Source organism: Lithobates pipiens, unplaced genomic scaffold (genome assembly GCF_037356315.1).
Source record: "Lithobates pipiens isolate NorthernLeopardFrog02 unplaced genomic scaffold, aLitPip1_a1.2 Scaffold_18, whole genome shotgun sequence".
In the NCBI taxonomy this organism is placed as follows: Eukaryota; Metazoa; Chordata; class Amphibia; order Anura; family Ranidae; genus Lithobates; species Lithobates pipiens.
This window is the reverse complement of record NW_027507758.1, coordinates 324,056,081-324,067,917: the sequence shown is the minus strand read 5'-3', so window position 1 is coordinate 324,067,917 and position 11,837 is coordinate 324,056,081. Positions and strand designations below refer to the sequence as shown.

At 38.8% G+C, this 11,837-nt stretch overlaps 1 protein-coding gene across 2 annotated transcripts in view; it reads left to right on the top strand.

Annotated features, from left to right (window-relative positions):
- Positions 1-8,610, top strand: part of ZNF292 (zinc finger protein 292) — a 125,079-nt gene extending 116,469 nt beyond the window's left edge. For both annotated transcript variants that reach the window (XM_077487287.1, XM_077487286.1), the window contains exon 8: positions 1,041-8,610. In XM_077487287.1, the coding sequence (XP_077343413.1) occupies positions 1,041-8,081 (7,041 nt within the window). In that variant the 3' untranslated portion in view covers positions 8,082-8,610. The remainder of the gene's footprint in view (positions 1-1,040) is intronic.
- Positions 8,611-11,837: the final 3,227 nt, after the last annotated feature.

The following is an 11,837-nucleotide window of genomic DNA, read 5'->3' as shown; positions in this document are numbered from 1 at the left end:
AAACAGTAATTAAATTATACACCTCACTTTTTTTGAGGTTTTTGATTAATGAAAACAATAATCGGCCAACTAATCGATTTTATAAAAATAATCTTTAGTTGCAACCCTACGTCGCAGCAAGAGTTGGAGGTAAATCCTCTGAGGACACTAGTTCCAGTAATAGTTACCTAAGAGGGGATTTCCTCTTACTTTCTGTTGTGTCTTTAGGACAGGATATGCAGGGTGATCGGTATAAGAATAAACAGTACACTGACAGATTTTATTGTGCTTTGTCAGGCACTTACATGTTGGAGACCATTAACATACTGTGTGTAAAGTGATACTAGAAAACTATAAAAAAAAAAATGTAAGTGCAAGTTTAATGCTCCGATATTGATTTAAAGTACCTTCAAAGGGTTTCTTTTTTGTAAGTAGCCCTGAACCTCTTCTGGGCTCCTCTGCCACCACTCCCAGCTTCCCCTCTTCATATGCCACCATAGGCAGCTGCATCCTATGGTGGCACATGCCAGGCTGTGTGCTGCCACCATAGATGGATGCAACTTGATTCACATTATTTGATTGACAGCAGAAGCCAATGGCTCTGCTCAAGCTTGTGAGAGAAGACCAGTAGCTGGGCACAGTGCTGAATAGATACAGGATTCCGGAAGTTTGTAGGGAAAGGGGGCAGCAATTGGAAGCCTTTTTACCCCAATGCATAAAATGCATTAAAGTAAAAACAAAATTTAGCCTTTACAGACACTAAAAACCTGACATTTGCTTAATGGGTTTTAGGTACAAGTAAACCTCCTATAATCACGGATGAAATTTATCACAATTTTAAGAAGTTGGTTATGTAGCGATCAATTTATGAATTATGGAATAATATCTTCCTTCTGCTGCTGTTTTTCAGAAGTCTTTCTTTTTTTTTTGCTATATGAATGGGGGGAGGGGGCACTTTGTGTTTCAGATATTCTCCTCCACATGAATGCCATTTTTGTTTACTTTAAAAATGTGTGCTAATTTAGTAATTTTTTTTTTCTTTTTTTTTTGTCATGTTCCAGACTGAAGCTGCAGGACTTCCAACCTGTATTGAATTGTGTGTCCGAGCCCTGCGATTAGAGTCAAGTGAAAATGCCAAGGTTAAAATCTCTATCTGCAAGACAATCTCCTGTTTATTACCCGATGATCTGGAGGTGAAGAGAGCCTGTCAACTCACTGAGTTTCTTTTGGAGCCCACTGTGGATGCATACTATGCTGTTGAAATGCTATACAATCAGCCGGACCAAAAATATGATGAGGAAAGTCTTCCTGTACCAAACTCACTGCGGTGTGAACTACTGTTGGTCTTGAAAACTAGATGGCCTTTTGATCCAGAGTTTTGGGATTGGAAAACTTTAAAGCGCCAATGCCTTGCTTTAATGGGAGAACAGGCATCTATTGTGTCTTCTATTGATGAGTTGAATGATAATGAAGCATATGATCAAATGGATAGTTACCAGGAATTTACAAAGGATGCTACAGAAAACGGGCTTGAAAGCTTTGATGCTCCTCCTATTCAGGAGGTTTTCAAAGAAAAGAAAAAAAAGAGACCAATAAAAAAAATGAGAGAACATGGATATGTTTCGGCACGATTTAGAAATTGGCAAGCTTATATGCAGTACTGTGTGTTATGTGACAAGGAGTTTCTTGGTCACCGCATCATCCGTCATGCACAAAAACATTGTATAGATGGCATCTTCAGCTGCCCAATATGTGCAAAACAATATACCACTAAAGAAACCTTTATTCCTCATGTAACATTGCATGTTAAGCAATCCTGCAAAGAGAGACTGGAAACCATGAAACCTCTCAAGCGATTGCCAAAGTTACCTAAAAAGGAGCCTGCTTGTAAGAATCCAGAAACCGTTACAAAACAAGAGAGGCAAGTGAAAAAGAACACTTTTTACTCGGATGACTTTATAGTTTTCAACGATAATGACAATTCTGATGAAAATGATGACAAAGATAAGTCTGGGAATTTTCACCCTGAAAAAACAGTCAATGAGTTCCCCTGTCCTGTACAGTTTTGCAACAAGGGATTTAAGTACTTCAAAAATTTAATTGCACATGTGAGGGGGCACAAGGACAGTGAGGAGGCTACACGTTTCCTTGAGATACAAAGTAAGAAAGTAGTTTGCCAATATTGCAGACGGCAGTTTGTTAGCCTGACTCACTTAAATGATCATTTACAAATGCATTGTGGAAGCCAACCATACATTTGCATACAAATGAAATGCAAGGCAAGCTTTGAGACTTACACAGACTTATTGGCACATCGAAAGGAGCATCGACATTTTAAAGCAAAATGCATGTTTCCCAACTGTGGGAGAATATTTTCTGCCGCCTACATGCTTTTTGACCATGAAGCACAACACTATAATACCTTCACCTGCAAGCATGCTGGCTGTGGAAAGATCTTTCGTTCTCAACTTCAGTTAGAACAGCACCTGAGTGAGCATGCTACTGAAACCATACTGCCTGAGTCCAGTAAAAGTGGAGCATTGACTCAGGTGACAAAGACTGGTGTAAACATTGTAGGTGTAAAGTTTGAAGAAAAACTGCTGCCATGTGGTAATGTGAACATTAACATTAAAGTAGAGCCAGTACACTCTGCAATCATTTCAGGTTCTGTCATATGTAAAGATGCTAGTGTACCTGAAAAGTCACTGCAGTCACAGAAAAGGGCAGCTGTTGGCAGCTGTAAAGTAAAAAATTCCAAACATTTAATAGACCAACTTATTACGCCACCAACTCATGTTCTACCCAGTAAGAATTTGCTAACTCAGGTTTTAGCATCACCATCCCATGCTCGCAATATACTACCTAAAGCTGACATGTTGGCTTCCACTGCTTTTCCACAAGATTCAGGAAATGTTAAACTGCTACCTGTGCCTGTAGGCTTCCATGATCTATCCAATCAAAACAAACTTCTTCCAAGTGGAAATATAGACAATGCCAGTGAAACACAAAAGATGGCACTCCAAGGTTTTAAAGTCCAAAATTTGACTTTATTTCAGGATGGGAAAAACAGCTGTCAGGAAAACTCAAAGAAAGCTCAAACTGGTGTTTTGAGTACAGCTAAAAGTAAACTGGAAGGTCAGGAACAAATAAATAGTATAATGCCATTTAATGTACACAACCAAGCTAGCCAATTGTGTGAAAATAATCTAATTCTGTCTGGTTATGAAGAAAATTCTAAATCTGAAAATATTTTATCATTGTCCCTTGAAACAAGTAATGCACTCTCAAATGTTTTACCACCTGTCTGTGATGCCTCAGTCACCCCTGTTGCACCTGCACCAACTGAAAGGTTTAAATGCAATGTTGAGGGATGTACAAGAATATATAATTCTGTTCAGAGCATTGGTAAACACATGAAGAGTACTCACCCAGAACATTACGATTCATTTAAGACAGAGCGCAAGAATAGAAAGAAACACAAACCTGGAACACCATTACCACCTCCTGATAATGCTACTTATTCCTTACTCCTGGGACCAGATGTCCCAAATAACTCCATCCAGCCTCACTTACAAGGTACTGCAAACCACAACTTCTGTAATCAGTTGCAACACCTTCCTAATTCAGTCTTCCCAACACATCTTGAAAACTTGGTGAATCCATTACTCAATCCTGTAGAAACTGTTATGACCCAAGAAATATCCAAAAATGTTGCAGAAACACTGTTGAGCACTGAGGTTGGAAATCTGAATAACACTGGCATGACTTCGCAAATAGAAGATTTGGCAAAAGTCTTACCCATGAAATTTGAAAATGGATCTGATCCATTTTTGCCAATGCCAACAGAGAATGATCCTTTGCCAGTTATGTCCTCCCTTAGTGGAAGCACAATGTTTTCTCAACTGGGGGGAAATGCAGACCATGTTCTCACTGGAAGTGAAGCTCCAAATTCAGTGTTCATGAAAGAAGATGTTGACACAGACTCATCCTTTTCCAAACAAGTTGACAGCACGGACATGGATGCAAGCTTTAACTTAGAGAAATCATCTAGCATGCTTTCAAACTCTCCAGACAAAAATGCATCTAGCGGGCCAGCAAGAAACAAAGAGAAAAGAGTCAAGCATAGCCCTCGTGCAAAATTTCCTGCAATTATCAAAGATGGCAAATTTATTTGTAGCAGATGCTTTAGAGCTTTTACTAACCCGCGGTCATTAGGTGGTCATTTGTCAAAAAGAGCGGTTTGTAAGCCACATAATGATTATGGCATTCCCCCACTACTTTCACAGGGAGATGGACAGCCTTCTGTTTTGGCAAGCATGATTCTTTCATCTAGTCCAAACCAAAAAGCGCAAATACCACCACAGCAGACTTTTAGTCCTGAAGTGACTGTTAAACCTGAACATTTTCTTTCATCTAGCCAGCCTGGAAGTGAAAGTGTGCCATATATAACTACAGAGTTTTCACATCCTAGTATATCTGGTTTTAGCCCCAATGAGAATAAAGCAAATACTATCAAACAAAGTTTTGTAGACCCAGAAAATGATGCTAACAGACAGCTTTCTTCTAATAGTATGTTGAATGGCTGTGTACCCTGCACCCCACAAATGAATTCAACTGACCCAACAAATATTGTCGAAAGGCATGCCCTAACCACTTCCAGTTCACAGGCTGTTCCGAGCTTAGGGACCCTTCATTCCAACAGTTCTGTTAAAATGCATGTTCCTAGCGGAGAGCCTTTAAATACTGGTGGTGATTTATGCCCAAATCCTTCACTTAATTCAGCTGTGGAAAACCATGATGTACCCAAACAAGTGAGCAGCACTAGAGTGTCAGTAATTAGTGGCCCACGTAGTTCTTGCATAACTGCTGTCAAGAAAAGGAGCAGCACTTCTAAGAAAAAGAAGAAAACTGACACACCCGTTGCAGCGGAGGCTACACATGAACTAGCAAGAAATATTTTGGCAGCTGTGGGAGGAAATCTGCAAATGTCAATGGAGATGCAGCCAAATCTTATGACCTATGGTTCTGAGTTGCTTGAAAATATAGCAAAGAATTTGAGTAATGCTGACAAAGAACTGCTTATGTCTTGTCTAAATGAAAGCATCAAGGCTAGCTCAGAAACACCAGCATTATGTCACCTTGCTGTAAAAGAAGAAAAAAGCAATTTACCAATCCTCCCACCCAACATATCCGAATGCAAAGACACTGACAAGCTTAATATCCACCAAGACTTCAGAGAGAAGACATTCGATAATTTGAGTCCGGCTGCCACAGAAGTATATACTATTAGTAGTAATGCTCAAGAACCTTGCTCTTCTTTGACTCCAAGTCAAATTGCAGCGAATGGTAGTGTAGATGATGAATTACCAGAGGTTGTGCACAATGTAATGTCAGATAGCACTGCTGCTAGCCCACTTAACAAAATGAACATACCCGTCTGCTCAGTTTCCCCAACCCAAGAAACCACCACCATTTATGATGACCAAGTTCTAGAGATCATGAGCCTGGTACAGAATCTTCAGCTTGTGGATGGTGTGGTGTTTGAAAACGTTCCATCAGAAGAGAATTGCACCTCTAGTGAAGCTTTGCCCATAATGTCCAGTGTAATTGTCCCCAATCCAAGTCACAGTCTTGTTGCTGAACAAACCTCTGAAGTATCCTCATTATCTGACACAAACATTGCAAAACCCTTTATTTGCCGAGAGGAGACTTGTAACTACTGTGCAATGACTAAGGATGCTTTATTTAAGCATTATACAAAAGTTCATTATTACACAACTGAAAAACTTGAAGAGATCAAAAAGCATCAACTAAAGTTTGCCCCTTTCAAGTGTGTTGTTGCTTCATGTACAAAAACATTTACCAGAAATTCAAATCTTCGAGCACACTGTCAAGCAATGCATAATTTTACCTCTGATGATATGATCAAATTAAAAATTAAAAGACACCATGGTAGGAAATCTGCTAGTGAAAGTAACGACTTCTCTTCCCCTGAAATGCCAAACGGAAGCCCGGAAGTGAAAAGGGGTGCAGAGTCATATGATGATGCTCAAGGGATCACAAAAATAGAACCTGACGTATTTCAAGAATTGCCGCCTGTAAAAGCTGAGGAATCCCCTAAAGTTGAAGACATGAGGCCACCTCCTGAATTGCCAGTTATGGAGTCAAAACTTGCACTACTAGACCAGAAAAACAAGAGAGGCCCAAAAATCAAAAGAAAACGAAAGGAGAAAGAACTTAAACGCAAAAGAGCAATGCAGAAAGAAGCCAAGTCTAATCAGGGGCCCACTTCTTATAAACCTTATAAGTGTGTTCACCAAGGCTGCACGGCAGCTTTTAGTATACAGCAAAGTCTAATGCTTCATTATCAAGCTATTCACAAGCTTGAGACTCCTAAATTCTCAGGAGAAGATTTGAAAAAGGAGTCGGAGGAGGGAGACAGTGGCATCAAAGAGTTCCGTTGTACCGAGACTGATTGCTCTCGAATATTTGCTAGCTTTGCTAATTTAATTCAGCATTATGTGAAACTTCATGAGATGATTGCGGATGAAATTGAACATGCGGTTTCTTCAAGTGTAGGACAGTTTGACTGTGATCAGAGTCCGTGTACAGCTACTTTTACAACCTGTACTAGTTACCTTGAACATCTTGAGGAAGTCCATGGCTTAAAAATTAAACAGCCAAAATTTGATGGTGAAGAAATGTACAAGTGTGATATTGAAGCCTGTGACCGTTTTTATGCAACACGGTCAAATCTGCTTAGGCATATTTTTCACAAGCACAAAGACAAACATAAGGAGCATCTAATCAGACCAAGAAAAATGAGTATTGGTGATCAAGAAAACACAGAAGAGAAAGTTCAGAAGGAAAGACCCAGAGTGCCAAAACAAAAATGTGGCATTTTAGGCAATGAAGTTCCTAAAACTAAGCGATGTAAAGTCAGCAAAATTTTTCGAGATGTCAAAGGGAAATCTGAGCAAATTAAAACTGGACCATTGACTCTAAAATATGGAAAACAAGCCTATACATTGAAGGATAAAGATGCTGCCATAGCAGAGTGCCCTGAGAGTAATATGAAACAGTACCCCTGTATGATACAGGGTTGTACATCTGTTGTTGCTAATGAACACAATGTTATTAGGCATTATAAATGCCACAAATTATCCAGGGCATTCATTGCAAGATACAAAAAATCACTAGTTGTCTGCAGAAGACGTGGTCGAATCATAGCTAAAATTACTCCACCTCCCTGCATAGAACCAGCTAGCCCTACAAAACCAGATATCCAGGAAACCATAGTTTTATCCACTGATACCCAGCAAAAACAGTCCCACCAAACTGTACTCGAAAGTGGAGATGAATCCACCCTTTCAACCTCTCAGCAAAGTGAAAATGACAAAGATGAGATGGATGAACTCACTGAACTATTCATTTCAAAACTAAGCAATGAGGACAGCACCAGCTCAGAAAGCCAAGCAAGGGTGTCCTCCTGTGTCAGTAGTGATCTCCAGGAAACAAGTTCGTGTCAGTCGGAGCCACAAAGAAACGTTGCTGTAAAAAGAACCAATAAACAAAAGCAAGCCACACCAAATAAGAAGAGAAAAGTTGCAACACCAGATATATTGTCTGCTGAATCTAGCAGCCCAGTTAGCTGTGACGAGACCTTAGTTACTGATATTGCTCCTGAGGACCCACCAGCATTTGACTTGAGCTCTTTCAAACCTATGGGATTTGAAGTTTCATTCCTTAAGTTTATTGAAGAATCTGTTGTCAAGGAAAAGAAAACAGTAGAGAAAAGCAATTCAAGCTTGGACACACAGACAGAACAGCAGCCAATTGAGGAAAGGGCACATATGTCTGAGGATGAAGACTCTGACTCGGATATACATTTACTTTTTGCTAACCCTTTGCAGCTACCGAACCTAGAAAATGTAAAGATTGTTTTAGTTGAGGCATTCAATGACTACATCGAACTTGTTGTGAAGCAGCTCAATGAACTGAAACCTGCTGTGATTGTTAAAAAGCACCCCATTCTGAAAGACGAACCTGTTAGCATTGAGACGGAACAAAATGCAGACCTTGATAGCAAAACTACATTGTAGGGAGATTCTAGAATGTTCAGAATTTGTTGCTTTTTATTGTGAACTAGAAACCATCAAGCATGCAAATGTATTTTTATGAGTTTGTGTTTTTTTTTTTTTATTTGCGAGTGACCTAACATGGCCAAAAAAAAAAAAAATTAAAATAAAAAAAGTCATGACACAAGTCATGCATAGTTTTTATTCCATTATCCCTATGGGACTAGATGACTTAAATTGTTTATTCAGTTCTGTGTATATATAAGAAAAGTTCAATATTTCTACTGATAAATTGTCCTTTCCACAAATTAACAATTTGTGTACTGTGTGTGATATTTGGTATATTTACCAAGCTCACAGCTCCTGTATAACAGTGTACTTGTATATATTTTTTTGGGGTTTCTTTGTTTGCCCTCTGTGTGTTTTCCTTTGTAAATATCACATTAACACATTTGCTGCCTAAGTGTAAACTATTAAATTCACATTTATATTCTGGATTTTAATTTGTAATCAAGTGATCACTTTTTTAAAAGTAAATTTGTATTGGAATTACCTTGGGTTGCACATTTTATGTAAATACTTATACAGAACATATATTGAAAGTTTTTATTGTGTAAATGCTTGAAACCTTGTTACTTTTACAGCTTACGTATTTAATGCTTATGACCAGAAATCGGTTTGTGTGGGATAAAAGGGGGTTCTCGGCTTGAAGCTGGAGGTGGATCTCTGTTTCAGACTTATGTTAAACCTACTCTGTACCCCTTCAAAAATAAGTGGACACTCCTATTTAAATTTTTATTTTTTGCAAGCTGTTTGTCCAGTCTAAAATTATGATTCTCTTTGGCAGCCATTGTGGATTTTCCCATACTACAACACTACAACTAAAATATATATTCATGAGATTTTCATTGATCTTGCCCCCCCCCCCCCTTTCAGGTTGCTATGATGACGTGTCTATAGAAGTGTCCGCCATTAGCTTAGATCCTTTTGAGACATGTTGTGCAATTTTTTATTTTTTTTACAGCCACCTTCCATTTCATTGAGGTTTCAATTGTCAATAGTTAGATGAAAGCAAGCTGTATGACCTGTTTTTTTTTTTTTTTTTCTTTATGCCCTAATAAAACATGTATTTTCTTGCTAGTTCTTGATTGAATAGTAATTCTTCAGCAACTTACTTCACGCATTGTATGTACTAAATTATACTCTACCAGCCCCACACACAGTGAATTAATTTGCATGGTAGGGTGTGTGTATTTATATGTATGTGTGTGTATAAAATATATATATATATATGTATATGTGTGTGTAATAAATATATATATATATATATATATATATATATATATATATATACACAATGTGTGTGTGTGTGTATGTATGTGTGTATATATGTGTGTATATATATATATATATATATATATATATATATATATATATATATACACATCCTGATGAATTGGCTAAAATTTGAGCCCTGGACTGCCCTGTCGACACCACATGCCTTGAAGAGGCAATTTTTAAAATTTACTTAGGCAGGTGGGAAAGCTCAGCCAAACAGTGTCTGCATCCTAGAAGTTGCAGGCTGTTCCTGTGTTGTTGCAGTTGACAGGATACATTAATTGGCAGCAGACATTCCTTCAACACTTTTGGCACGAATAGAGCCATCTATTGATTTTCTTCCTTTTAGTCTTTCAGCCTGTGTATGGCTATTGCCTTTAAGAATTAGGAGTCTCTTGTTTTGCGTAAGCCAGAATGGTCTCTGCCTGAGTCTCTTAATGAATAAAACTAGAGTTGTCGGTGTCTGTAATCCCCAGAAAGCACTAATGTTTAGTGCGGGAAGTATTTATCTTTGGGTTTAAATAATTGTTACACATGAGTGACATTAAAAGTGATAAAACATGCGCCTTCATCCAATTTTGCTACAATATTCACGTTTTAAAACCAGTTTAAGATTTTGTTTATCTCTGCTGAGGAGTTTACACAAATGAAACAGCCATGAAGGGATAGAGGATGGCTTTTTATGTTATGCAGAAAAATCCTACAAAGGGCATTGCCAAATAAAAATATACCATCTGTATGTTAATCATGTAACTATTTGCGGAACTTCCCAAAAGAGGATATATTGTAGATAAAGTTTTGTTAGATAACATTTTATCATATCCAGCTTTCAGGACTTATAATAGCAATTGTATCTCAGTTGGCTCTTTGTATATTTGTATAGCAGAACAGCAATGGAAAAAAGTATTCAGGCTAAAAGCAGAATATTTTAATTAATAGTAAATGTCACACAGCCCTAAAAGGACCATACAGTAGATGGATACAACAGGTCACAGGGATTCTTTCCATTTTTTTTTTTTTCTAACCCTACTTCTTCAATATACTGGTCAGTTCTGCATTTCATTTAGTAAATTCAAACAATGGTTAATGAGTTTCATTTCAGTCTTTAGACAAAGATCAAAGAGGCTGGCGATCTCCCAACAAAGGGTAGTGATTTTGATGCATTAAATGTTACAAGCCTTGCTGTGCCACATGGTACCTGAACGTCCTTAATATGTTTATAAGCTGACTCCACAAATCTTAGGGTGGATGGCTTTTTTTTTTTTTTTTGCAGCATTTAAAATTTATTTTGAATTGAACGTATACATGTCAACGATTAGATTTGGTACCAGTAATTTAAATGTGTCAAATTCAATTACCTGATGACATGTAAGTATGGCCACTAGCATTGCTATGACACTATATTTAGTTCTACCTGAGGTTTAGGATTAATGTTATGGAGTAAGTTCCAATTAAGCTTGACTTTGGGAAAATTACAACATATTGCTGGAATGTTTGCGGTTTATGCTGTAATTCTGTCTAGCCAGTCTTGTGATTTACACACATCTACCACACTGCAGCTGGTAACATCAATTTCCTAATTAAGTTTGCACCATTGCCCATAGCATGCTCATTGGATAATTTAATCAGCATCATCAACCCTGTCCAGTAAGTGGAGGGGTGAAGCAGAAAAGCGAAACCGTGAAGTAGCAGTGATCCTAAGGCCCCTTTCACACTGGGGCGGTGCGGGCGTCGGCGGTAAAGTGCCGCTATTTTTAGCGGCGGTCTGCGGGCGCTAGCGGGGTGGTTTTAACCCCCGCTAGAGGCCGAAAAAGGGTTCAAAGCGCCGCTGCAGCGGCGCTTTGCCGGCGGTATTGCCGCGCTGTCCCATTGATTTCAATGGGTAGGAGCGGTGAATACACCGATCCTTCACCTCTCCAAAGATGCGGTTAGCAGGACTTTTTTCACTGTCCTGCCAGCGCACCGCTCCAGTGTGAAAGCCCTCCGGCTTTCACACTGGAGTGAAAGGGGCCGGTTTTTTTTCAGGCGCTATTTTTAGCGATGTAACGCATGAAAACCGCCCCAGTGTGAAAGGGGCCTTATGGTTGCAGCAACAGGGATCAATCCCAAAAACGGCTGAGCAGAAAAAAATATTTTAACAAAGGTAAAACAGCTCACATACTTTTTCATTAGTCTGGAGTTGCACTTGCAAAGGTTGGGTTTTTGGCAATATTTCTTTAGTCTTGTAAGAATTTGTGGGAGTATGCTCATCTTTGCTGTCCTGTCACACAAGCTTGTTGATGTGATGTGTTCATTTGATGCAGCAGGTCCATGGGACAATGTTGGGACAAGTTGCAACTAGCAGATGCAGAATGGAAAGTTGCTACAGGCTGTGGCCTGCCTGTGACTCTCTCATATGACCAGAACATGTAGGGATTAAAGGATTAGTGGCTAATCAACTGA